The 27,589-nt window shown below is 43.0% G+C and overlaps 1 protein-coding gene across 1 annotated transcript; it reads left to right on the top strand.

The window, feature by feature from the left end:
- The first annotated feature begins 248 nt into the window (after positions 1 to 248).
- On the top strand, positions 249 to 4,515 carry LOC136610583 (serine protease inhibitor Kazal-type 1-like). The gene is made up of 4 exons (XM_066589810.1): positions 249 to 369; positions 567 to 607; positions 2,302 to 2,411; positions 3,256 to 4,515. The coding sequence occupies exons 1-4, from the start codon at positions 315 to 317 to the stop codon at positions 3,299 to 3,301; spliced, it is 252 nt and encodes an 83-aa protein (XP_066445907.1). The 5' UTR covers positions 249 to 314; the 3' UTR covers positions 3,302 to 4,515.
- The last annotated feature ends 23,074 nt before the right edge of the window (positions 4,516 to 27,589 follow it).

Genomic DNA, 27,589 nt, shown 5'->3' with positions numbered 1-27,589 from the left:
GTGCAATGAAACTGCCCACTGACAATAAATGATAAACAGGATTTATACTTACTTTTTCTACTTCATGACTTCATTTCTATATTTGTGTTTAGTTACACTTACAGTCAACATCTACATTCCCACGTTGTTCCACACATTGATATTGATTAAGTTGGTTTTTCCTGTTAATGGATAACCAAATAGCATGACCACAGATAGTGAGTGCTATAAAAGAAGAACTTGTTTCACCATGAATTATTCTCCAATACGTTCCATCGCCACATCCTGTGACTGAACATTTTCTCACATTTCCAAAGAGTTGACTACCTATAAACATGAACTTTAGAGTCATCCTATCAATTTCAATGATTCTTCTGTGTCTTCTCTTAGGTAAGTCACCATTTACTGTGATCTTGCCATATACTTCATCTTCGTTTCTGTTCATTTTAATTGGAAGAATGTAGGGCAGTATAGTGAACTATGGTTTTGTTCTTTCATTGACATGGCTAAATGTTATAGTAGAGCAATAGAGATCACAGCATCAGCTAACAAATGGCATGCTGATAATGCTTTTTGTGCAATTGCAGGCATTGCAAAGACTAACAGTGCTTCAGATGAAGGAAGAGAGGTAAAATCATGGCACCTGTACTGTAAACATATTTTCTACTTACCGTCTTAGCATTAGCCGTACAAGTTACATCACTGTTACTATTTATTTTTCTACAGTAAAATGAGGTCTAATTTGAAGCTAAATTGAGAAACAGTCCCAGCTTAAACTAAAATCCAAAGTCTTTATTTAGGTAGATTAAAAACATCCAAATGGGCAAATAGATCATGGTTCATATCTTACAACTTTCAAGGCATTTCAAACTTAGTAAGTTTGCTCAGTGCTCATTTGTCAATATATCCCAGGGTTCCTGACATACTGACAGACAAGCACCGAGCGGAGTTTCCAAAGGGCAAATATCCCACATGCCCCTTCCAGGATAGGGCATGTCTCTTATTCTTTTCTTCTTGTCTATATCCTGCAGTCTTTTGATGTTGAGGAAGGACAATATTGGTCCAAAGGTTAGCTAATATCTAATGTAAATATGTAATCATGTCTGTATTGAATTTATGAATCATGTAATGTGCAACGCATATAGGCTTCTGTAAAAGAAAGAGGATAATATTATTTGTAAAACTGAAAAAAGTGGTGCATTCTATTATTGCTTTGGTATATGGATTATTTGGTGAGGCAGTGGACTCCTGTCAACTAAGTACCTGTGTCTATTCTGTGTGGGGCTTCCTTTTAATATTGTGTTATCTACATTGCACTTTCCATCTGCCTTAAACATTTTCTCTATCCTCCCTCTATGAACAGACTAGACCCTCAAGGTTCCTAATGTAGGGTCACACCATTTGGGTCAATCACCAAAGTTGGCAAAGAATAGTGTTCTGATCCGGGTATTTCTTTTACCATTACTTGCCTTGTTTTGTGTTCCCACATTGTGGTGATATAATATATCTCTATATTGGTCCATTGAGGATATTTATTACATCTCAGTTTGATATGCTGGTGACATCCGTGAGAGGTGCTGTTCTAGCTCTCTGCATGAATGTAACATTAGGATGAGCTAAACAAAGTAAGGAAATAGTGCCGATGTGAAAGAACCCTAAGTCAGAAATAACATAATTTACTTGTAACACACAGTACAACACTCTGAGTAACCAGGACAATAAGGTTCTGTAAGAGTGATTTGGTCTTTAAATAGTGCATGCTTATAGATCTGGGAAATTTTTCATCAGCATGGATCATAATAATAATAATAATAATAAGTTATAAATGCAAAAATAAAATATTTTTTACTACTTGGAGCTGCATTGCTGAAACAATATTGTTATTGCCCTCAAAAGTTACATTTTCATAGTCAATAACATTTTCTTGGGACTCTGTCAGTACCTATGGGTCTCATAAATTGAAGTTATGGGCTCATAAGACCTGGGGTTCCGAGTTCGGGGTTGTCACTCTCACACTCATATGCCTGTCCATTCTCCCTCTGTCTGCCAACAAAACTGCTACTCTCTGCGTATGGTTGACTACTGGAAGAGAAGTATGAGTATGTGCAGAATTAGTCCACTGTATTTGAGTGGCAGCTTTGCAGCTTAGTGTTTCAGCTCCAATGAACCTAAACTTTAGTTTATGGAGCTCATTAGAGCTGATAGGGTCCTTTTAAATACTAAGAATAAACTATGTGGACTTTCTGCTATTTTGTCAGTAAATGTATATTACTATTATGCAATCAGGATTACAGTTATACTAATAGTAGAAATATGTTACAGCCTAACTGTGATGTACGTGCAACATTCGGATGCCCACGGATTTACGATCCTGTATGTGGCAGTGATCAACATATATATGAGAATGAGTGTATACTCTGTATGGAAAATATGTAAGTACAATGACCACTTTCTTCATATTGTATTTGGCCATATGTTTCCATCCATTACCAAATGTATATTGAAAATCACATGCATTAAAAAAATAATGACGATCACAAGGAAGACTCTCCATTTTGTCCATGTTTATCCAAGCCACATATGTCAGGATACATACTTGACATATTAATTCTATTAAAGTGGTAGAAATTTTCCTAAATAAAATGTCTCCATTTATTGTACTTTTGAAGTGGATACTCCTTGAGGCACCTCTAAGTGTTCAGTTCATTGTCTTGTCTTACAGCAGATATCAACAGCTGTCTTGTTTTTCAAAAATAATGAAGACTTTGCATACGTCTAGACAGCCATCATTATTAGAGATGAGCGAGCATGCTCAGATTAAGCAGTTACTCGAGTGAGCATTGCTCTTCTCAAGTAACTGCTTACTGGTACGAACAGGCTCAGGGGCTGGCAAGTGTTAGCGGGGGTTAGAGAGAGAGAGAGAAAGATCTCTCTCACTCTCCCCTCCGCTACACCCCGCCGCCCCCCCGAGCCTGCTCGGACCAGTAAGCAGTTACTCGAGAAGAGCAATGCTCACTCGAATAACTGCTTTATCCGAGCGTGCTCGCTCATCTCTAATCATTACCTTACAGTCTTCTTTTTTTTCCTTCTTGAACTTTCGTCTAGGTAGAAATGATAGCAAAATAATTGATCAAGGTTATGAGAAGAACAACACCTGTATTGTTGGATTAGCCTTGTCAGACCTACTAGCAGTATATCAATCATAATGTGAATAAGCACCATATACAAACTCTAAGTGTGTTATGTTTGATATCTCTTTTATTTTCTTATTTCCAGAAAGAGAAACATTCATATTAAGATCACAAAAAATGGAAGATGCTGAAGATTTTGATTATGTTATAAGAAAATCAATGCCATACATAACATTCCTTGCTTTGTAGACCCCTGTTGATCATTGACATGATACAATGAGTTTCATTTATATGAATTTGATTGTCTCAACTGATGATAAATTTACTTAGAAACCATTGAGTTAAAGGCAACAGGTAATCAGAAAATGAATGAATATATGAATCACATTTTTGTGCTAAGCATAATTTTAAATAATTTTTGAATATTTGTTTTACATTTTTGATCATAATCTTTATTTTAAAAAAATTCCTAAATTCCACATTTTTCACACAGACCGCACAGCCTACGAATAACCTGATACTTCGTTTTCGCAGAAAATACATTACAGCCGTCATCTCACTAACATCGGAGGCAGGATTACACTAAAAGTTAAACACCTATATACAGATATCACAGGATCCACCATTCTTAATAGGTGATAAGCTGTGGCAATCTACTGCCCCTTCCTGCACAATGACCTGCACAGGTCAGAGAACATGCCTAGAACAGTCCCCCATACAAGTCAATGGGTCAGCTCATATACATTGTGTGAATGGCTTATGAGACTGCTCTAAAGCGGATCTCTAAATGCTGTTAAATTTGGCCCAGGAAAGATGGCCGCCCCATAGTTGTGTATGGATAACAGAAAAAGAATTCTACAATCAAGAAAGAAAATCAAATTAGAAAAATGAAAAATGTTTCTCTATTTGGTTTTAATTAATAAAAAAATTGGTGAGATAGTCCCTTTAGGGCTTGTTTAGATGAACGTAATTTTTGTGCTGCTAGCAGCGCTATGAACCCGCTTCTATAAGGAACCAATAGGTATCTATAGAAGCATTCACAAGGATGATTGTTAGGTGCAGAAAACAAAGATAGGGCATGCAAGTGAAAACTTGCATGTCGGATCCGAGGTGTGCGCAAGGATAGGACATGTCTTATCTTTGCAACATGCTTTTCATAGGCTCCTATTGGAGCCTTGCAAGCACACAGCATGTGTGTAGGATCGTGTGATCGTGCTCAAGTCAAGAAGAAACACAGAATAATGTACAGAAATGTAACTGATTTTAATGTTGTAAGTAATGTGTAGTAAAGGTTTTAGGCAGCCAATGCTTCTATAGGTCTCTAATGGCTCGTGCCTAAATGTGTAGCATTTAGAAGGTTAGACCATGATCGCTTTCTATTCTGTATCTGCAGATATGGTCTAATCTCTCGAAGCCCTTCATGTTTACCTAATAAATATTACATCTGTAATAAAAAAGTGAACTGCTAACTGCTCATTATTAGTTTCCTCTAGATAGGGGCCCAGTTTTGACATGAACAAGTAACTTTACATGTATTCATGCAGCACAACCTTCAGTGTGGAATATGTAGATGCAGGCTCCCAGGATGCAGGCAAATTTCCCATGAAACACATATAAAAGAGTGGAACAACACACCAGATAAATCTACTTGTGATGACATTTAATTTAATTTGTTAACAGACTCTAATTTGTATGTGAGGTTTTGGGTAAAAATACTCTTCTACACGAACAAGTAGCTTGTCATTGTTTATTAATACCTATCCAACTAATGCTTCCTCCAAACTTAAAATTTGCAAAATCAACAGAAATCTTTTAAGAACAGCTATAATTCTCATTAGTATCACTTACCTATGCCACTTCACAGAGGCAGTAAGGTCCCAATTACTTTATTAAGCTCACTTTTAGGACCCAAAAATATAAATTCATAAAAATTAACTTTTAATAAATATTGCTGAAAAACCTTATGGACACACAAACAAAAAAAAAAAAAAAAATCCACTATCCGGTAGGGAATGTGAAATTGTATCATACAGTAACACATCAAGATCAGTATCGATCTTGGATGTTTTCTTTATTATGTCTTTTACGTCCAAAAGATAGCTCTTTTTTGGGGGGGTTTCTTGGTTTTAATGTTCCAAAAAGCCTATGCATTTTTTCCGAACCTGAACATGATGTCGTAATCAGCCGGAATCTACATGCAACTCATATAGTCCAATGTATAATAGACGAGATGTTTTTATGTACAGAATAGACCTTGTAATTGCCCAGATGTTTTTATGTACAAAATAGACCTTGTAATTTCCCTACGCGTTTCGCCCACTGCGTGGGCTCCTCAGGGGCTCAAGTATCTCCTGGGATGATTCCCTGGAGAAAGGTTATCAGTCATCAACTGAGTATAGAAAATTGTTTATAGATTTGGACTATAATCCATTAGAGGCAATGAGTAAGTATAGGTAAGGTACTGTATTGAATTAGCACCCCACTATGAGGAGTGATCGCTGCAATAATTCCTCTTAAGCTGATATGCGGTACTTGATAGCCTAATAATATTTCCTAGAGGAACAGTGCCCAGTTATCACTTAGAGTGATGTCTTAGGTCAATACCCAGATAGTCTGCGCACTAAAAAAAAGTTCCCCAGGTAATACATCGCTGTCTATTAGATCCTTTTAGTAGGTGAGTTTTGATATACTCAAAAGCTATCAATAGTATAGCTCCCACTAAATAGGGTTTTTCTGCAGTCAGGCAAATTCTCAGCCTAGTGAAGGGTTGTAAGGTTTCCCCCCCTATCAGGATCAGATAAAGCAGAATGAAATCATAAAATAAATAGAACAAGCGGCAGCATGACAGTCCTGGTGGTGGACTGCCAGCATGTTGACCTTACAACCCTTCACTAGGCTGAGAATTTGCCTGACTGCAGAAAAACCCAATTTAGTGGGAGCTATACTATTGATAGCTTTTGAGCATATCAAAACTCACCTACTAAAAGGATCTAATAGACAGCGATGTATTACCTGGGGAACTTTTTTTTAGTGCGCAGACTATCTGGGTATTGACCAAGACATCACTCTAAGTGATAACTGGGCACTGTTCCTCTAGGAAATATTATTAGGCTATCAAGTACCGCATATCAGTTTAGGAGGAATTACTGCAGCGATCACTCCTCATAGTGGGGTGCTAATTCAATACAGTACCTTACCTATACTCACTCATTGCCTTTAATGGTTTATAGTCCTAATCTATAAACAATTTTCTATACTCAGTTGATGACTGATAACCCTTTCTCCAGGGAATCATCCCAGGAGATACTTGAGCCCCTGAGGAGCCCACGCAGTGGGCGAAACGCGTAGGGAAATTACAAGGTCTATTTTGTACATAAAAACATCTGGGCAATTACAAGGTCTATTCTGTACATAAAAACATCTCGTGTCTATTATACATTGGACTATATGAGTTGCATGTAGATTCCGGCTGATTACGACCTCATGTTCAGGTTCGGAAAAAATGCATAGGTTTTTTGGAACATTAAAACCAAGAAACCCCCCCAAAAAAGAGCTATCTTTTGGACGTAAAAGACATAATAAAGAAAACGTCCAAGATCGATACTGATCTTGAAGTGTTACTGTATGATACAATTTCACATTCCCTACCGGATAGTGGATTTTTTTTTTTTTTTTTGTTGTTTGTGTGTCCATAAGGTTTTTAAGCAATATTTATTAAAAGTTAATTTTTATGAATTTATATTTTTGGGTCCTAAAAGTGCACTCACCTATGCCATTTTAATAAGCTAAAGAAGGTAGTGCAAAATTATGTTTTTTTCCCCCCAGAAACAGCGTAGTAATTGTCCATGGTCTATGTCAGGTATAGCAGATCAACTCTATAGAAATGAGTAGAAGCTGAGCAGAAATATCAGACACAAAGAGGGATTCTATTTCTGGGAAAAAATCTGACATTTTTTGCATATCCTTGACAAGTTATTTGAAGAGGACCTGTCACCACTTCTGACACGTCTGTTTTAGTAAATACTTTTCTTCTCAGTAAGCTAATGATTTCGGACTACCTTTTCTTACAACTCTAGGTTGTGCTGTCCCTCTGTTATCCCTCTTGGATTTTATGAATAAATTGACAACTGGGTGTTGCTGATACCCTTATCAAAGCGGTGTATCCCTGAATTCTTTATAAGTGCAATATATTGCAATACAGGAGTATTGCAGCATATTGCATGAGGGATGAAATGATGAAAAGTTCAAGTCTCCTAAGAGGACAAATAAAAGTTGTAAAAATAGATTTTGTATCTCATAGCGGACAAGGTGGATTTTGTTAAAAAGACATGGGTCCAGTGGGCATGCCACTCACTTCATACCGCATGCACCAGGGGAGTTTCGATCCATAGATCAATGATATGGAACCCCATTACTACCCACAGACACCAAGAAGGCAGATTTATATATATATATATATATATATATATATATATATATATATATATATATATATATGCAGAGGTGAACACTAGGCCATACTTTATCCTATGCATATATAATCCACCACATCATGGTACGTACGCTATCCAGGCAGCCATAACATTTGTGCATCCATATCCACTTGCGGATGTGCTCTGTATGGGAGATTTTAATAGTGTGATGGACCCATTAGTAGACAGATTTCAAGTTGGCCCTTGGTCTGCACAGGAAGATGTCTTCACATTGCAACAACTGATTGATGGAGTAGTGTGGATTGATCTGTGGCGGTTTAAGCACCCAGAGGCCAGAGAGTATACCTGTCATGCTGTTGTTAAGGGATCTCTATCCAGGATAGATTACATATTTAGTACACCAGTACTTGTGTTGTATGTAACATCCATAGCTCATGGTCTGCAAGGTGTATCAGATCATACTGTGATAGAACTACATATACAATTTTCAATACAGACCATAGTTCCCAGATGGAAAATACACCATCTTCTGGTTAAATTTAATTGGACCCAATGTTCGTATCCGAGATCAGATAGCACAATTTTTAAAAAATCGATGAAGATATTGTCCCACACACCCTTAGATGAGATTCGCGCAAAGCACACCTGCTAAGGTTGTGCTTCTGCGACCTGCAGTTCTACAGGTATCCTTGTGCACACCTTCACAGGTAGGGGTTAATTGAGCTGGCTGGGTGTGGTATTCTCCAGCAGCCAATCCCCTGGATAAATACCAGCAAACTCTTGGGAGAAATTGCTGCTCATTTTAGTTCTTCAACTGTAAATCCCACTCAGAGCTGGTGTTTGCATGCTTGTCTGTAGTGTCCTTCTCTCCTCCCCTGAAGACGGTCTGGGCACCTGCTGTGCCTCCCCTCCATGCATTCTGTAGTGTGTCATATGGTGACCACACAGGTGCAGGCAACCCGCAGTTTTCTCCCTATCCCCGGGCAGATGCAGCCTCCAGTCATCTAATGTGTGTGTGTCAGATGGGTGATGCCTGACACTGTTCCCTATGTCAGCATGGTGGCTGACTTTCTATTCCCCTGGTGTGAGGCACTTGGACTAGCTATGGTATTCCATCTGTATGCATGTGAGCTCTGGGTGGGGTTACCATTATATGTTGTATACACAACCGTGTTTGTTGGTGTAAGCAGTGACATGTATTTTGTCTGTGCAGGTGTCCAGACGTGCTTTATGTGCAGTCCTGTTCTGTGTTCAGTGTGTGTGAAAAGTGTCATGTCCTGTGTGTGTGTCTAGTGCATCTTTTCAGGTTCCTGATCAGGGATAGCTAGGTCCTAGATGAAGACAGTGGGGCCGACCTTATCAGGATGACAACCCTGCTTTTGGCAGGGGTTTTCCTCCTTTCCTGATTAATAAGAGACAATGGTCCTTCCATCTATTGCCTGGAGAGGTGCAATTGGTCCTTGCACATACTATGTGTGAGTGTTTGAAGTTTTAAAGGACATGCTTGCATCCGTTCTGAGGTGTGGCACTTTAGTGAGCTGAGCAGATGTAACAATACCTTTGGGGCTGCTTAGATCCACCATATCTTATTAGAATCATGGGTGGCAGAAGCTGAAAAAGAATATATATCCCAACCAACTGAAATTAACAAAATAAACACCTAACAAGACTATATAAACACCAAATATACACTAAAACCAAAAGGAAGCTCTTTTTTTTTTGCTAAGCAGAGGTACTTCAAAATGGAGAATCAATAGAGTCATCTCCTGGCCAACTTAATCCAGCAGACTAATATAGCCTAAACATCCAAAATACAAAAGGAGTAGAAATCTTAGAGACAAAGGCCATGATGGATAGATTCAAAGAGTATTACTCTAATCTATACAGATTAATTCACCATAAAGCAGTACCTGAAATACTTGAATATCTAGCTGACCTTACATTTTCAATGATCAAGACAGACCAAGTAAATTTCATGGACGTCCCATTTTCGCTGGAGGAAGTTTGACAAGCAATTCATGATCTTTCCATAAATAAATTCCCAGGACCAGATGGTTCTCCAGGTAGAAATTTATCAAAACTACATGGAACAACTCTCTCCCCTGCAATGCGATACCATACGACAGGCTCTGGAAAAGGATTCTCTACCTCTCCTCATTTTATGATGCCACTTTCATAATACTATTAAAACAAGACAAAGACCCCTTGGACTGCGGCTCATACCACCCAATATCTCTAATAAATGTAGATTACAAAATACTAACTAAAATTATAGTTACTAGGCTTAATCAGGTTATTCTAACACTTATTCATCTTGACAAAATGGGCTTTATGCCTGGTAAATCCACGACCATCAACATACACAGAATACAGGCTACTATCCAAATAGGTAGGAAATATGATATTCCCTGGGCCCTGGCTTCACTAGTCAGTTAAAAGGCATTTGACTCTCTGGTGTGGAACTTTTTGGAAGCCTGTCTCCATTTATTTGGATTTGGTACACAGTTCCAAAAATGGATTAAACTCATCTACTAATCTCCAAATGCCAATGTTCAAGTAAACGGTATGCCGTCTGAAACTTTCTCTCTCGTGAAAGGGACCTGACAGGGATGCCCATTGTCCCCTGCTTTGTTCTCACTGGCCATCGAAGCTGTAGCTATCCAATTAAGAGATACACCTACTGTTACGGGCGTCAATTGGATGGATGAGAGAGTGTTGTCAGACTATATGCAGACGATATAATACTCTTTCTCCGTAACCCAGAACAATCGCTTCCTCACGCCATGAATATTATTGACACATTTTCTCAATACTCTGGCCTTTACATTAATTTATTGGCAGAAGTGCGCAATATTGTTTACCATGCAAAGCCTGATTATACATTCATATATAACCAGACACAAGCTACTAGTAGTGTCTAAATTTAAATAATTAGGCATGACCATGGTGTGTGATCATGAATATGCCCTGGACGAAACTATCGACCCACTGCAGGATCTAATCGAAACCAAACTCTGGTCTAAACTACCTCTCTCTGTGGTGGGGAGAATAAATCTTATTAAAATGGTGATTCAGCCTAAATGCTTGTACATTTTGCAGCACACACCAGTCAAGATCCCACTGAGGTTTTTCCAATCTATAAATTCCACACTTACTACTTTCATATGGAGTTTGTCCAGTGCAAAGATGAAATTAACCACGTGTAGTGGCACAGTATCAGAATGACAATCAGAGTGTGCTAGTCAGGCATTCTGATACCTGGAAAGTAGAAGTAAGGGTTAACACCTGATGGGTGTAGCAGGAAATGGTTGCATTTAAGCCAGTTCCTGCCAGAAGCAAAGGGGGAAGTTACAACTTGTCAGTGCAGGACAGGCTGCAAGCTGAGGTCCAGTGTGGACCAGTTGGGTCTGTACCCCGGTCGGACAGAGGAAGACGGTCTCCCGACGCCTCAGGAGGGGTTAGTGACAGAACCCTGTGGGTTGTGAACCCCAAGTTTATGTGGACTGTGTATCAGTTGTTTGACACGCTATTAATAAAGGCTGGCAGGAGCCAGATTTAAAGAGAATCCACGTCACTGGAGCATTTCTGCACAGCTGGTGGCCATTCAGCTACCAAACATAGGCGATCCCATGGCAAGCAGACCCCAACTTGTCACACACGTTACAAAGACCTAAAAACAAGGCAGGTATGGCCCTCCTAAATTTCAAACTTTATTACCTGGTGGGACAGCTAACAAAATCTAAGGCCATAGTTTTTCAATGTAGAGCTTCCTATTGCAGTCAACTTCCTTAAACAGTAGATGAAAAAAACTTGGTGAGCTACCTGCAAGGACCAGAATATACTAAGGCTCAGGGCCTTCCATTGCATAAATTAGCCCTATCTGTTTGGCGTTCTACTAAATCTGTGCAACATTTTGCAGATACGATAGCAGAAATGCCATTATGGAATAAACCTTGCCATGGGTTCGGTACCAGAACCCCAATATTGGGTAGACTTGGGGGTAGTAACGCTGGGAGATATATGTAGGACCTATATGTTCATTTCCTATACTCAATTATGGGACAAACACTCCACCATTTGGTTTTTTTTTAAATGCGACATGCTGCCAATGCCCAATTCCCTGCTGCTGTGCTCCAAATCTCTACATACCCCATCATAGGAATTTTCAAATGCCAAGGCCCTAAAGGACTGATCTCTGCATTATATATGCACCTGTTGTAGGCTAAAGTTGGCTACACCCCACTAGCAGTTCAAAATAAATGGCAAGCTCTCATCCCAGAAATAACTTTGGAAGACTAGCAGAATATACTGGAGTCGCATTTGTGGGTATCCCCAGCAGTAAATAATATAGTAATACAATTATATATAATACATCAATCTTATCTTACATCCATACGACTACATAGAATGGGCAGAACTCAGACATCAGAATGTCATAGCATGAATGCTGACTTCTGGCATATGTTATGGGATTGCCCATTTATTAGGGATTACTGTATGGAGGTGATAGAATTTGTATAAGAGCTTTTGCTCTCCCCATACACAATCACAATATTTTGCTTAGTAGATGAAGAACAATGGCCTCTTCGAATGCAAATACTTTTAAGGGAGGTGTTATTTTTGGCCAGTTGTCAATGTAATTAACAATATAATTTTAAAAATTATATTGTTAATTTAATTGACTTTTTAAAATGATATTGTTAATTACATTGACAACTGGCCAAAATGCCAACATCCAAGAGGGCGTCATCTATTTCCACACCACCAGTCCTGTGTTCTAATAAGGCTGGGTGAATGAATGAGTCTCATAGGCTAATATATTTAGGCTCTTGTCACCCGCTCTGATCATTTTCATAATTGCAGAGCAGGGAAGCGCATTCACCAGGCTTCAAAATTGCACCGCCGCATCTTGCCCTCGAAACGCGTCATTATGCCTCGAGGATTACGGCTCACGTGGTGATATCCTATGCATCCTTATGCTTATACGACTCGCTGATGTCTGAATATACATCCCCTGGGCATGCCTAGGCGCAGCGCAAGTCCAACAATAGCAGTTTGAGAATACCCAGCATGGTGGAGTCAAGCAGACAGCTAATCAGGTCACTATGACTACCGCTATAACAATGGAAAAGGCGTAGTAAGGCTCACTTTACTTCCTGATAATCTGCCAATATCGCGGAGAAACGTGTCGAATACTATGAACTAAGCACATAATTCTGATAACTATAAGCGCCACATATATCTCTGTTTGGCAGTTCCTATATTTGGATCTTTAGTATTTTCGTGCTATATGCACATTTTACTGTGAGTCTCTATTTACGTCTGCTGTGGAATATCCTTAGCTAGGGAAGGGGGGACTCATTTCTGAAAAGTCACTAGCTATTACCCAGAGATACACTTACATATACTCTTAGTTTTCCTAGGGCATTGGGGCTTAAGGCTGTTATGCATGCATGTATGTTTGTATGTCTATATAGTGGATGTTCCCAACCCATTGGGGGGACTATATCCACTATGTTGTCCGTGTCTGGCTAGTTCAGCATGCCCTTTTGTGTTTTATGTTTTTTGTATAAAAAAATTTGGTTTCATTACAACTAGTCTACTCTGTGAAGGGCTATTGTACAGAATTAGACTACTGCCTCTTGCAACTCCCAGTGATCAATAAAACGGAGTTAAAAAAATATAGATTTAATATTATAAATGCAACCCAACCCTTTTCCCCATTAATAAAATAAAATTAAGACTGAAAAAAATAAACAAATACATAATTGTTATTGCTACAGCCGTAAAAATGTATAAACTATTAAAATATTGCATTATTTATCCCAGATGAACATTGTAAAAAAAAATAGTGCGATGTGTTTTTTGTCACACCACCTCTCAAACTTTTTTTTAGAAAAATTGATCAAAAAGTGTCATGTACCTCATAATGCTACTACAGCTCACCCTGCAAAAAAACAAACCCTCACACCAGCCCATCGGCAGAAAAATAAAAAATGCCTTGATCTCAGAATATTGCAACAGAAAGTAATTTTGTTTAAAAAAAACCTTTTTTTTAAGTAGTAAAACAAACTATATAAGTTTGGTTTCAACTGTCATGCAGAGTAACATTTATCCCCCAAACCCCAACATACATTACATTTGGAAAAACCCTCCAGAGAATGACGTTTTTTTATTGCAGAATTTTTTTTTTAAACAATTTCTTTTTATTGAAATAATGGTATAACAGTGCCAGATATGGGGACCTGCATATCAGCCACACAGGGCCAGCTTGAGAATAACCATTCAGTTGCAGACATCAGAATAAATATAACGCTTCTGTCATGTATGGCATACTTCCGGCCAGGTAACGGGGGGGACAGTCAGGGGTATAGGTGTGTGGGGGGGGGGGTAAGGATGCGAGGTGTAATGAGAAACACCCCTAGGGGAACCGGGTGTGATCAGGTGGCGTAGATTTAGGAAAAACAATTAGGGAAAACAATTTGGGAGAACAAACAGCAAGATGTTGTCTTTATATTGTGGTGTGACCATAGGCAGATCCTTTATTTTAGGTTGTGGCGAAATCTGGATTGTCCTGAAAGCAGATCCATGGGGTCCAAAGGGCCGTGAAGTCGTCCCTGGTGTTGGCCTCCCACGCCAGGATCTCCTCAAACCTGAAGATTTGCGCTATCCTGTCTAACCACTGGCGGATTTGTGGAATCTCCTTCTCTTTCCAGAAGAGGGGTATCAGGAACTTAGCTGCCGTTAAAAGGATTGTAGGCAAACTTTTTTTTGAGGGTTTAAAATGGTTTGTGGGGAGCCAGATAAGTATCTCCTCCGGTCTAAAGGAGTAAGAGGTATGGCATATTTTGTTGATAATGTTGGTGACTGACCGCCAGTAGGGCTTAATTTTTGAGCATTCCCACCAAATATGGAGGGCTGTCCCTTTTTCTTCCTCACATCTCCAGCAAACGTCTGTGGATGTCGGGTTCGTTTTGGAAGTTGTGACCGGGGTTCTATACCACCTGGTCAACAGCTTGTAAGAGTTTTCCTGTATGCGAACGCATTTTGAGAACCCGTGGGAATTCCTCAGGACTTTTAGGGTATCTTCTCGACTGAGAGTAAGTCCCAGTTCTCTTTCCCATTCCCTCAAAAACCAGGGCCTTTCTGAGGCTTTTTGCAACAGAAGTCCTTTATAAAGATGTGTAACCAACTTTTTCGGTCGAGAGGGTAGGGAAGTATACGTCTTAAACCATGTCGGGTCCCTCGAGTTCTCAAGGTGGGTGGATTGGAACTGTCTCAGTGAGCGAAATAGAGTAGCCCTTTCCAAGAAGTTGCGGGGTGGTTGTGAGAGCCAGCTGTCCAGCTGCATCGGGTCTGTCAAAGTGGGGCCCTTAAGAATATCATAGATTGTGGTGGATTGGAGTTTATCCCATATTCCTTCGCTTCCCCGTGGTTTATTGGCTAGAATAGAGGGTATTAAAGAAGCTGGTGTCATGGGGGGGAGGGACTTTGCACTTGTCACTCCCATCCGTGCATGTTTCAGTATCTTGATGGTGCATTTTGTGATGGGGCTAAGGTGCACATGTTTATCTTGTGTGAGACCATTAACCCAGAGCAGTCCCTGGTTATCCTTCCCAAGTATTGTCCTTTCCATACAAAGTGTTGGGGAGGCAATTGTGTTATCTATTAAGAGGATCCATCTGGCGATGTGAATCGCCTTGTGGTATAGCTGGAGGTCTGGGAGTCCCGTACCTCCTTGGGGGCGCTTTTGGCTCAGGAATGAAAAGGCCAGTCTCGGGTTATGCCCTCCCCAGATATAGCCACGGAATAGTTTGTGCATTTGTGAGAAGAAGGTAGCGGGTAGGTCGATTGGCACCGAGTGCAAGATATAAATAATGGGCGGGAGGATATATGTAGAAATAAGGTTTTTCCTACCTAGCCAGGAAATAAGTGGTGTTTTTAGTTGGTCGAGCTGGTTCTTCACTTTTTTAATCAACGGGGCATAGTTTGTGTCATATAGGAGGGAGGGGTTCGCCGTCAAGGTGATGCCTAGATATTTAATTTTTGATGTGGGCCATTTGAATGCAAACTGTTCCCTCAGATTGCTAACTGTGCGGGGAGGGGCCATTATATTTAGTATCTCCGACTTGTCATAATTGATTTTAAAATTGGACAACCTACCAAAATGTTCAAACGTCTCTACAAGCGCCAGCAGGGCCCTCCTGGGATTGGTGGCCATCACCAGAAGATCATCAGCGTAGGCTGCGGTGGTGTGGGTGGCCTCTCCTATTTGGAGGCCCTCAATACCTGGGTTCTGCCTGATATCTTGGAGTAATGTCTCCATCACTAGGATGAAGAGAGTGGGAGATAATGGGCAGCCTTGCCTAGTGCCGTTCCTGATGGGAAAGGGTTTGGATAACGTGCCATTGACCTGGACTCTCGCCGTCGGCTCAGAGTAAAGGGTGAAAATAGCTTTTATGAACGGCAGGGGGAATCCAAATCTAGACAGGGTGCTGTTGATGTAATTCCAGCTTACCCTGTCGAAGGCCTTCTCAGCATCTGTGGAGATTAGGATCAGTGGGCGTTTATTGTGTTTCGCATAGTGGATAGCCTGAATTGCTCGGGTTGTGTTAAATTTCCCCTCCCTACCTGGCACAAAACCTACTTGGTCTGGGCTTATCAATTTAGTCAGTAGGGGAGCCATCCTGTGGGCGAGCAATTTCGCCCAAAGTTTGATATCTACATTCAGTAGGGAGATGGGGCGGTAATTTCCACAGGATTCTGGGTCCTTACCCTCTTTGGGGATAAGTGCTATGTAAGCCTCTTGGGCTTGCTTGGGTAGTACTGAGCCTGAGAGAAGGGAATTGCAGAGTTTGGTCAGTTGTGGGACAAGTATATTGGCAAACTTTTTGTAGTAGCCAATGGGGAGCCCATCCGGGCCCGGGCTTTTCCCGTTCGGAATGGAGGCTAGGACTTCGGCTACTTCATTCTCTGTCGCTAGGTCTAAGAGCGAGGAGGCATCCTCCTCCGTCAGTCCAGGTAATTTTAAATTATTTAGGAAGTTGTGCGCGGTGTCCTGTTGGGCCCCGGTGTCCCTCTCTAGATTATATAAGGTGGTGTAGAATTTTTCAAATTCCGCAGCCACCTCTTCTGTAGATGTTACTGTGGCTCCCGCCGCTGTCTTGACCCGGGAAACAAAGTGTTTCTCTCGTTGTTTTTGGATTAATCTTGTCATCGTTTTAGAACCTCTGTCGCCATGTATGTATATCTTGCATTTGGAGGTAAATAAAGTTTTAGCTGCTTTGATGTTTAAGGTGTTTTTCAATTTGTCCCTCAGGTCTTTAAGCTCTTTTAGTGTGTCGTTATTGGGGCCATCTTTATGCTGTGCCTCCTTATCTGAGATTTGGGTGAGTAGGGTATTGACCTCCTCCTCCCTCCGCCGCTTGACTCTGGTGCCCAGGGATATCAGCTCCCCCCTAATGTAAGCTTTATGTGCCTCCCAGATGAAGGGAACTGGTATCTCCGGGGAGTCATTAATCCGGAAGAATTCCTCCAGTTTCTCTGAGATGCTCGTAACATTGTCCCCTCCACTGATCAGCGTGCAATTGAGGCGCCAATTCCATTCTCTCCTCGGGAGACTGTCCACAATCAGAGAGAGAAAGATAGGGGCATGATCTGATATGATGATGGGGCCAATATCCGCTGAGGTAATCGCGTGCAAAAATCTGCCTGAGACCAACAAGTAGTCAATTCTGTGGTAGGTTGCATGTATGTGAGAGAAGTAGGTATATTCCCTGAGCCCGGGGTTCCTCAGCCTCCACGCGTCGCGCAGATTTAATTCAGCTAGTAGGCTTCTCAGTCTGCGGGTCAGCGTCTTGGGTGTCTGTGTAGCGTCCGAGGTGGTGTCTATCGTATGGTCTAATGCTATATTAAAGTCACCTCCAACTATTTCCAAGCCTTCGGCAAATTCTTTGAATTTAATAATAGTGCGTATTAGCCACTGGGCCTGGTTTTTGTTTGGGGCGTATAGGTTAGCGAGAGAGATCACTCTGTGTGCCACTGTGCCTTTCAGGAATATGAATCTGCCGGCCGGGTCTGATTCAGACTTGGTGAGAATAAAAGGGATATTTTTGCTGATCGCTATGGAGACCCCTCTTGAGGCTGAGGAATGCGTGCTGTGGAACCATTGGTTATAGTTATGATTTGGGAGTTTGGGTATGCGATTGTGACGGAAGTGAGTTTCCTGTAGGAACATCACGTCCGGGTTATGTTTTTTGGTAAGGATAAATGTCTGTGCTCTCTTCTGGGGATTGTTCCAGCCTCTAACATTAAATGAGACAATTTTAACTTCCGCCATTAGTCGACCATAGGGGAACTATTTTCTGTAAGGGGTCTGTCTTTTTCACATCCAAAATTTTGCTAACCATCTTGCTGTTCCAACTGGGGGTAATAACATACTCCACATAAAGTGGGAAAAAGAGGAAATTTGTTAGACACGAGGTGGGGGGAGGGCCATTCCCAAAGGGACCCTGAACCTGTTCCTCACTCAGGGTCAAGGGAGGGGCGTTAGCCCCATGGCATCTCCTAGCCCTCGCGTACATGGGGGGTGGGTGGACACGCACCTTGTCGGTTTGGTGCGACCCCCGGTAACCGCATAAACCTAAATCGATCAAAAAAAAATTTTTTTTTTTCTTTTTTTGCTGTTTTAAACATTTTCAAACCGTAATGACATTGTAAAGTTATGAAACTAGCAAACATTATGGACTGGACACAGATCCGCGCACCTTGGGAGAAAAGATACAGTGTGCATTTACATAACATTAAACAAACTGTGTAGGTCTAGGCCATGTAACGAACGCACGGGGTGCGGCAGAATCGGGCAGCGGTATCTAATCAGCTGATAAGCAATATGTAAGGGGAGAGCAGGAGGGGGAGAAGGGGGGGGTCCCCCCCCCCCCAGCGCAGCCCCCGCCCCCAGCGCCCGTCCCACGGCCAGACCCCCGCATATTCACCGTGAACTGGTTAGTTGCCTCCTCCTTCACTCCTGCGTCCCAGCCCCTCCGACCTCCTCGATAGATCTGTCCGTTATCTTGTTTAGCTGGTGGAAGAGAAAAAGAAGGGAGGGAGGGGGGGAGAGAACGAGAGAGATATCGTTCCGAGTCATTTGAAAAAAGGAAGGTGGGCCGACCTCAGGCCTCCGCCTGCTGTTTTTTCTTTTGCCTAGGAGTTTTCGGAGGCCTGTTAATCATCCATTGCTCAGAAGCCTTCAATTGGGGCAAACGTGCTTTAGGTTGGAATGGCAGCCAGGATGGAATTGCAATAGGTGTTATTCCAAGCTTTTCCCACGCCTTCTCGAGGTCGCTTGGTGATCTGATGGTAATCTGCTATCCATCTTTAAAGGTCGCAAGACCAAACGGGAAAAGCCATCTGACCGGGAGTTTTTTGATGCGTAGGGCTTCCGTCAGGGGTTTAAGTAAGCGTCTTTTAGCCAGGGTGCTGGGGGCGATATCCTGAAAAATAAGGATTTTATGGTCTTCAAAGAGGATTTCACTTGTTTCTCTGGCCTTATGCAGTATTGCTGAAGTGTCCACGAAGCTCAGGAGGCCGCAGACGACGTCCCTTGGGGGTTTATTAGCCATTGGTTTGGGTCTCAGAGCTCTATGTATCCGCTCAATCACGATTTTACCAGTTCTATCTTCGCCTAGCAGGGACTGAAATATTTGCATAGCAGTCGAGTTTAGTGCTTCTGCGGCTATTGATTCTGGGAGGCCCCTCAAACGGATATTTTTCCTGCGGCTCCTGTTCTCCTGGTCCTCAATAAGGAGCATCGCATGGTTCAATTGGTCTTGTTGCTCTGTTAGGGCGTCTTGGAGGGCTGTGTTATGTTGCATCAGTTCTTGTTGTGCATTCTCCAAGTCCTCTACCCTATGGCCAATTTGTTTCACCTCAGATTTTATGTCCGCCAACTCTTTCATTACCGGGGAGATTGTCTGAGTCAGGATTTCTTTAAGGAAAGATCGTGAGATCGGTTCCCTGTCCATGTCCTCAGTGTGGTCCGGGGTAATAGAGGTGCTTTCTATGTCTGAGTCCTCTCTGTGTTGGCCAGTAGCGCCTTCTTGTGGAGCTCTCTGTCGCCGTGCCGCCGGGGAGCTGTGCTTTTTCTTTAGGAATTTATCCATCTCTGCTTGGCTTTTGTCACCCCTGGGCGCCTCCGCGTGCTCCCTGCTTTTATCTCTCCCGATTTTCACCATAGCGCGTCTTCAGATTAGGGTACTGTATTATGCACTGTTAACTCGAAATTATTCATTTGCGCGGCGGTCCGACCAGCTCGGTTTGAAGTGGTTACATGGGTCCCGGGGGTCTTTCTTTACATGGCAAACATTAACTGCCCATCTTGTCCGGTTCAGGCGTTCTACTCGACTGCACCTCGGTGCTTAGGGAGGGACGGCTCCCTGTGTCTGGCGGCGTCCGCTGTTCGGGAGGGACAAGTGGGAGGCAGCGTTCACGTTTCGTGCTATTACTCTGCAGGTGTGTAGGCTGCGGGCTGCCTGCCGGTGGGGTTTCAGTCCCACTTTATGTAGTTGATCCTGCCAGGGACTTCTGCGTGGGGTTCGGGGGCTCAGTGCGGCGGTCCTCCTGTCCCTTACTCTGTCCCCCACACTGATGCTTTTGGCCCTTCAGGGTGTTAGTGGTTGCAAGGGGGGAGGGGGTGAGCAGTGGCTGCGGACCACGTCTCTGTGTCCCCGCTCCTCCGACTAACAGCTCCGTGAGGTGAGGAGGATGGGGGGGGGGGATGTAGTCTGCTCCAGCAGGAGCTCCCCCCTGCTCTGTTGTCAAGGGGTGCTGTGGGCCTACTCACCGATGCAGGCCTGCCGCTGCCTCCTCTGCCCGTTCCCCAGCGCAGTCCAGGCCTCCAGCAGCTGCTCCTCCACTCTCGCCGCTCCCTCGCTGTTTTTTCACCTTCTACCACGGCCGGCCTTCACTTCCGGTCGGCCGCGAGTACTAATTTAGTCCGAGGCTGCGGCCGGGACTGTAGGCCGCAAAATCGCGGCGCCAGCTAGAGACCCGCGGGAGGTCTCTAATTGAAGCTTGGGGTCCGGTAGTGCCAGCGGTGCCGTTATCGGCGGCGTAGGTGCCTGTGTTCGGGCTGGTCCTGCTGCCTGGAGCCCAGGTAAATGCGTGTGCTCCGGCTGCCGGTTAGCCACGCCCCCCTTTATTGCAGAATTTGAATTGATCTCTAATATAAATATATTTGGCGCAGAACTCAGTACCCATATATGCATTTTGAAACACTGTGTTTTATAAAAACATTCTGGATACTAGAGAGGTGTTTATTCGCTCCAGTTCTATGGGCATTAACAGTCCTTCCAATATACCTCAGGTCACACAGGCATTCCAAAAGATAGATGACATAGGAAGAGCCACAATTCAGAAATTGCTTCAGGAGAACAAAGCCATTTTAATTTTCTACAGGGTTTCCTTTCTCTCATGTTGGATAGTAAAACAACACTTCCAATTCTTGGTCGTGCATTTAAATAACCTCTCGGGAGTCCAGATGTTATATTCCTCACCAAGATAGGAGGTGATACTTTATTGTGGAGACAGGAAGAGGCTAAAATGTTTTTCAGGGTTTTATACCTTCGAAATATAACCCTTGATATTTCTGGGATCTCATTTGTGAGAATGTTTCCTACTATTTAATGTAATGGATTTCAGTTGTGAATGTTGGGAATTGTAATGACTAATGAAAAGGGCCTTCCTTCAGATTAAAGGCCCATTTACACTGGACGATTATCGCTAAAACTTCGCTCATCTGGGATCGTTTTAGCGATAATCGGTGCGTGCAAATGGGCGCGAGGCAACCGCATTTCGGGCTCTTTTCGCTGATCATTAAAATCAAGTGAGCTTGATTTTAGCAATCAGTGTTATTAGTCATTCTCCACGGCTGGGGGACGGGGGGGAATGATAGCATTGTTTTCCCCTTGGAGAACAATGAATCTGAAGCCTTCACTGAGCCTTGGATAACGGTGATCACGGAGAAGTAAAGAAAAGCTCAATTTTCACCTCTGAAATCACTTAAATAAGGCCACCGGCGTTGTCCCCTCACGGGATCCTTATCTGCGGACCTTTTCCCAGTTTTGGCGCATGCGCCCGTCGCCAAAATGGCAGATGCAAGCGCAGAAGCTGGGGAGGGCAAGAGGAAATTTAAAATCTCCTTGCTCCTGGCTACTAAAGGTAGCCAAGAGCTTGGAGATGTCACGGGGGGCCGCGGTGAGCGGTCTTCGGTCACGTGATCACCATTATCCAATGGATAATGGCGATCACGTAAAACTAAAAAAGACAGTTAAAGTTTGATGCTCCGTTCAATTTGGGCCCCGTTGTGCATCCAGACAGAAGATTAGGGCCACAATAGGTATGTTTCTGAACACGGGAGAAAATGGGGGTATACATTTTGGGGTGAAAGTCTTTATTCCTATTTTTGCTGTACAAAAAAAAAACTATTTTTAAAATGACATAATTGCCAAAAAAACTGAAATCGTAATTTTTTCCTTCCGCTTTGCTTCGATTCATTTAAAAACGGCGGAGTCAAAATACGCAGTACCACCTTCCCCCCCAGATGAATGCGTTAAGGGGTCTAGTATTTAAAATGGGGTCATTTGTGGGGGTTCTCTATCGTTTTGGCCGCTCAAGGGGTCTACAAGTGTGCTATGGGGCCTAAAATGCCTTCAAGCAAAATGTCTGTTGTGAAAACCACCCGCTGCTCCTTTCGGTTAGGGCCCCGTTGTGCATACGGACAGAAGATAAGGGCCACAATGGGTATGTTTCTGAACGCAGGACAAACGGGGGTATGCATTTTGAGGTGTAAATCCTCATTTTCATGTGCACTATAAAAAAAATCCTGTGTTTAAAATTACGTATTTGCAAAAATAAGAAATTTTATTTTTTCTACTCTAAATTGCATTAATTCCTGAAAAGAAATGGTGGGGTCAAAATACTCCTGACCCCCCTTATTGAATACACTAAGGGGTGTAGTTTTTAAAATGGCATCATTTGTGGGAGTATCTATCATTCTGACACCTATGAGCCTTTGCAATCTTGGCTAGGTGTAGGAAAACAAAGTGTTCCTCAAAATGCTAAAAAGTAATGTTAAATTTGCACATCTCCTAAATGGTTAAAAAAAAAAAAGTTTTTCAAACATGCGTTCAGAATAGAGTGAACAGATGGAAATATATATCTTAGCAAAAATTTGTACAGTATGTTTCCACATATTTGAGATATTACAGTTGAAAATGTGAAAAAATGACAATTTTTTCAAAATTCTCCCAATATTGGCACTTTTAATAAATATACACAGGTTCTATTGGTCTATTTTTACCACCTATATGAAGTACAACATGTGACGAAAAAACAATGTCAGAATCATTTGGATATGCAAAGCCTTTACGGAGTTATGATATGTTAAGTGACACGTCAGATTTCCAAAATTTGGCTCTGTCACTAAGGCGCAAACAGGCTTCGTCACTAATAGGTTAAACAAGGTTACACAGCACATTTAAAGCAAGGTGCCCTGACTTTATGTTGGAGGTCTTGGAACAAATTTAAGTCTATAGGCTAGCTTTTTCGGCATATCAATTAGAATAAATTCAAATCCAAGCAAACTTATGCAACTATTTTAAAACTGTGCATCTCATGTCTGATCATAGTTAGTAAGAGTAACCATATACATGTATATGCCTCCTTCCCTTTTCTTGAGATTGATGAATGCTAAAGCAGTCACACAAGTGCTGGACATACTTTTACATACCAAAAAAATAATTTGTCAGAAAGCAGTAATGCTGAATAATTTGTTTGAACCAGAATGGTCCATTGGTCTTTTTGTAAATGGCCACATGATGGCACTGTTCAACCAATAATAAAATGTACATTGCATGAAGTGTAACAAAAATGCTTTAAATCACTCTAACCTTAAGTTCTTTCAACAATATGTAAGTGAACTGCGTTAGTAGCTATTTCCTCTGAAAACATTTAATTTAGCTATAGAGTAGGTCTGAATTCTGCGCTATCTAAAAAAGATGCATTTCTATGAATGACTCCTGTTTACAATGAATGGAAGTGGGCGGCCGAAGCGATCTCCGGCTATTATGCCTACATTATCTAAATATCTATCTTTCCTGTGTAAAAGCACAGGAGCGATAGTCGCTGAGACAGCTGTCAGGCACTAATGTAGTCCTCTATGAAGGTATACTGTTGTGGCCTTGAAGAAAAGAAATTACATTATATCAGCAAATACATAACTCACATCCTCCCTTACTCGTATATACATTATAGAACAACCTTCCTTTAGAACTAGTTTATTTTTTATTTGATTGGTCAAGTCCTAATGCGCATCTGTAGACACTGATGTTTATTGACTATCTAAGTAAAACACTGTGAAAATCAGAAAGAAATGAATAGATAATACATACCGTGTTTCTCCAAAAGTAAGACCTACCCCAATAATAAGTCCTACCCAGATTTTTTTTGTTGGAGGGCTGGGGGGGGGGGGGGCTTAAAATATAAGCCCTACCTCAAAAATAACCCCTAGCTACACAAAATGCAAAAAAGAAAATCAATACTCACCTAGCAGGCGTTGTCTGGGTCCCTTGTGCTGCTCTCCGCTGTTCGTGCAGGCTTCTTGCAGTTGTCAGCACCAACAAAACATCTCTTTCTGGTAACGGGGTTTGAAAATTCCACCTCCAGCAAGAGATTGCTCTAACTGGTTCTCGAGCACGGCAGCTCAGCCAAGCCAATCAGAGTCAGTGCTCGATGCACCATTTACAGCCATCCAAAGACATCCCCCAGAAAGAGGACCCTGGGCCTCTCTTGGGGCAAAAATTAATATAAGACAGGATCTTATTTTCAGGGAAACATGGCAGATAATAAATAAAATCAGATTTAAATACATTAATGGGAAAATCCCCCCGTGAAAAAACTACTAATACATAGTTGCTAAAAAAATAACTCTGAAGATACTTTGGCTTAGCACTAGAGATGAGTGAGCACCAAAATGCTCGGGTGCTCGTTGCTCGAGTCGAACTTTCCGCGATGCTCGAGGGTTCGTTTCAAGTAACGAACCCCATTGAAGTCAATGGGCAACTCGAGCATTTTTGTATAATGCCGATGTTCGCTAAGGTTTTCATTTGTGCAAATCATCAAAACCTACGAAAGTGATAGAAACAACACAGATACAGATAGGGCAGGCGAGGGGCAACATTCTGGGCTGCATCTCAGGCTCCCAGGTCCCACTATTAAGCCACAATAGCGGCAAGAGTGCCCCCCCCCCCCCTCCCAACAATTTTTACTTTGGACAAACCCTCATTAGCAAGGCACACCTTAGCTAAGCACCACACTACCTCCAACCAAGCACAAGCACTGCCTGCGGGACACACCGCTGCCTCTTCTCCTGGGTTACATGCTGCCCAACCCCCCGCACGACCCTGCGTGCGCAGCGTACACAAAAGTGTCCCTGCGCAGCCTTCAGCTGCCCACATGCCACACGCTGGCTGCATAGCCACACCACCCTCATGTCTATTTATAAGTGCGTCTGCGATGAGGAGGAACCGGAGGCACACACTGCAGAGGGTTGGCAGGGTCAGGTCGCGACCCTCTTTAAAAGGGGTGAGGCGATAGCCCACAATGCTGTATAGAATCGAGGAGAAATTGACATTCGATCTTCATTCAAATCCTGTGCCACCTCCGTCAGGAGCTGCAAACATGGGCATGAGTTACATAGCTACAAGGAATCCATGTGCCACACAGTATTCATTCTGTCTAGATGTCGCATAGCTTAATCAACACCACAAGGGGAAAGCCATCCGCACTCTGCCCCCTACCCAAGTCAGTCAGTGTCTTTGTGCCAGACAGGTCAAACACCGCGATGGGAACTAAGTGTGCACCAACAGCATAGGTGGGTCCTAGGCAACCCAAGACATGAATAATAAATAAATCAGAGCGGCCAAACATGGCAAACTTTCACCGTGCCGACGACATAGGCCTCGGCCTACAGCTTCAGCAATCGTAGGCATGAAGCGGACTTCGATGCTAGTTCATCTGCGACGGGCTCATTAAATCAGTTACCTTTCCTTTCATCGCTCCAATGACTAGATTAGTAGGAAAAAGCTCCACAGCCCCAACCTGGCGTACTTGCACTTCCCCCGGGACATAGGCCTCAGCCCACACCCTCAGCAAACGCGGGCATGAAGCGGACTTCGATGCTAGTTCATCTGCGACGGGCTCAGTAATTCAGTTACCTTTCCTTTACCCGCTCCAATGACTGGATTAGCCAGGAAAACGCTCCACAGTCCCAACCTGGCGCAGTTGCAGTTCGCCCAGGACATAGGCCTCGGCCAACAGCTTCAGCAATCCTAGGCAGGAAGCGGAATTTCACTGCACCCAGGACATAGGTCTCTGCAGAAACCATCAGCAATCGCGGGCCTAGAGCGGACCCCAATGCTAGCGTAGCTGTGAACGTCTCATTAGCGCTGTATCGCTCCTCTTGTTTGTCCCAATGCAGTGCAGTGGGTCCCAGGAAGCCACCGACGGTACATAAATAAATCCCATTGCAGTGCCCCGGACAGCTGAGCTAACGTCAGATAAAATACAGGTGGGCTTCGGCCAACACTGCATGCCCTAGTCAGACAGTTTTTTTTAAATAATAGTCACAGGCAGGTACAACTCTGCTATGGGAAGTCTGTGTGGACCCACAGCATGGGTGGGTCCCCGGAAGCCACCGACGATACATAAATAAATCCCATTGCAGTGCCCGGGACAGTGGAGCTAATTTCAGATAAAATACAGGTGGGCTTCGGCCCACACTGCATGCCAGAGTCAGTCTGGCCTTTTTTCATAGTCACAGGCAGATACAACTCCGCTATGGGAAGTGTGTGTGCACCAACAGCATGGGTGGCTCCTTGGAACCCACCGGCGGTGCATAAATAAATCCCATTGCAGTGCCCTGGACAGCTGAGCTAACGTCAGATAAAATACAGGTTGGCTTCGGCCCACACTCCATGCTCGAGTCAGACTGGGTTTTCTCATTAATAGTCACAAGCAGGTACAACTCAGCTATAGGAAGTCTGTGTCGACCCACAGCATGGGTGGGTCCCAGGAAGCCACCGATGGTACATAAATAAATCCCATTGCAGTGCCCTGGAAAGTTGAGCTAACGTCAGATAAAATACAGGTTGGCTTCTGCCAACACTGCATGCCCTAGTCAGACTGTTTTTTTTTTTAATAATAGTCACAGGCAGGTACAACTCCGCTATGGGAAGTCTGTGTGGACCCACTGCATGGGTGGGTCCCAGGAAGCCACCGACGATACATAAATAAATCCCATTGCAGTGCCCGGGACAGTGGAGCTAATTTCAGATAAAATACAGGTGGGCTTCGGCCCACACTGCATGCCAGAGTCAGTCTGGCCTTTTTTCATAGTCACAGGCAGATACAACTCCGCTATGGGAAGTGTGTGTGTGCACCGACAGCATGGGTGGCTCCCTGGAACCCACCGGCGGTGCATAAATAAATCCCATTGCAGTGCCCTGGACAGCTGAGCTAACGTCAGATAAAATACAGGTTGGCTTCGGCCCACACTCCATGCTCGAGTCAGACTGGGTTTTCTCATTAATAGTCACAAGCAGGTACAACTCAGCTATAGGAAGTCTGTGTCAACCCACAGCATGGGTGGGTCCCAGGAAGCCACCGACGGTACATAAATAAATCCCATTGCAGTGCCCTGGAAAGTTGAGCTAACGTCAGATAAAATACAGGTTGGCTTCTGCCAACACTGCATGCCCTAGTCAGACTGTTTTTTTTTTAAATAATAGTCACAGGCAGGTACAACTCCGCTATGGGAAGTCTGTGTGGACCCACTGCATGGGTGGGTCCCAGGAAGCCACCGACGGTACATTAATAAATCCCATTGCAGTGCCCCGGACAGCTGAGCTAACGTCAGATAAAATACAGGTTGGCTTCGGCCCACACTCCATGCCCTAGTCAGTCTTGGTTTTTTTTAAGGGCCAGATACGT

This window comes from Eleutherodactylus coqui, chromosome 2 (genome assembly GCF_035609145.1).
Source record: "Eleutherodactylus coqui strain aEleCoq1 chromosome 2, aEleCoq1.hap1, whole genome shotgun sequence".
Taxonomy (NCBI): domain Eukaryota; kingdom Metazoa; phylum Chordata; class Amphibia; order Anura; family Eleutherodactylidae; genus Eleutherodactylus; species Eleutherodactylus coqui.
The sequence above is the reverse complement of the archived record's forward strand: the minus strand, read 5'-3'. Positions and strand labels throughout refer to the sequence as shown.

Excerpts from the sequence above, each read along its gene's own strand:
- LOC136610583 (XM_066589810.1), top strand. The coding sequence starts at position 315 with ATGAACTTTAGAGTCATCCTATCAATTTCAATGATTCTTCTGTGTCTT. Across the intron at positions 370-566 it reads TCTTCTGTGTCTTCTCTTAG|GCATTGCAAAGACTAACAGT; the intron begins GTAAGTCACCAT and ends GTGCAATTGCAG. Across the intron at positions 608-2,301 it reads CTTCAGATGAAGGAAGAGAG|CCTAACTGTGATGTACGTGC; the intron begins GTAAAATCATGG and ends AATATGTTACAG.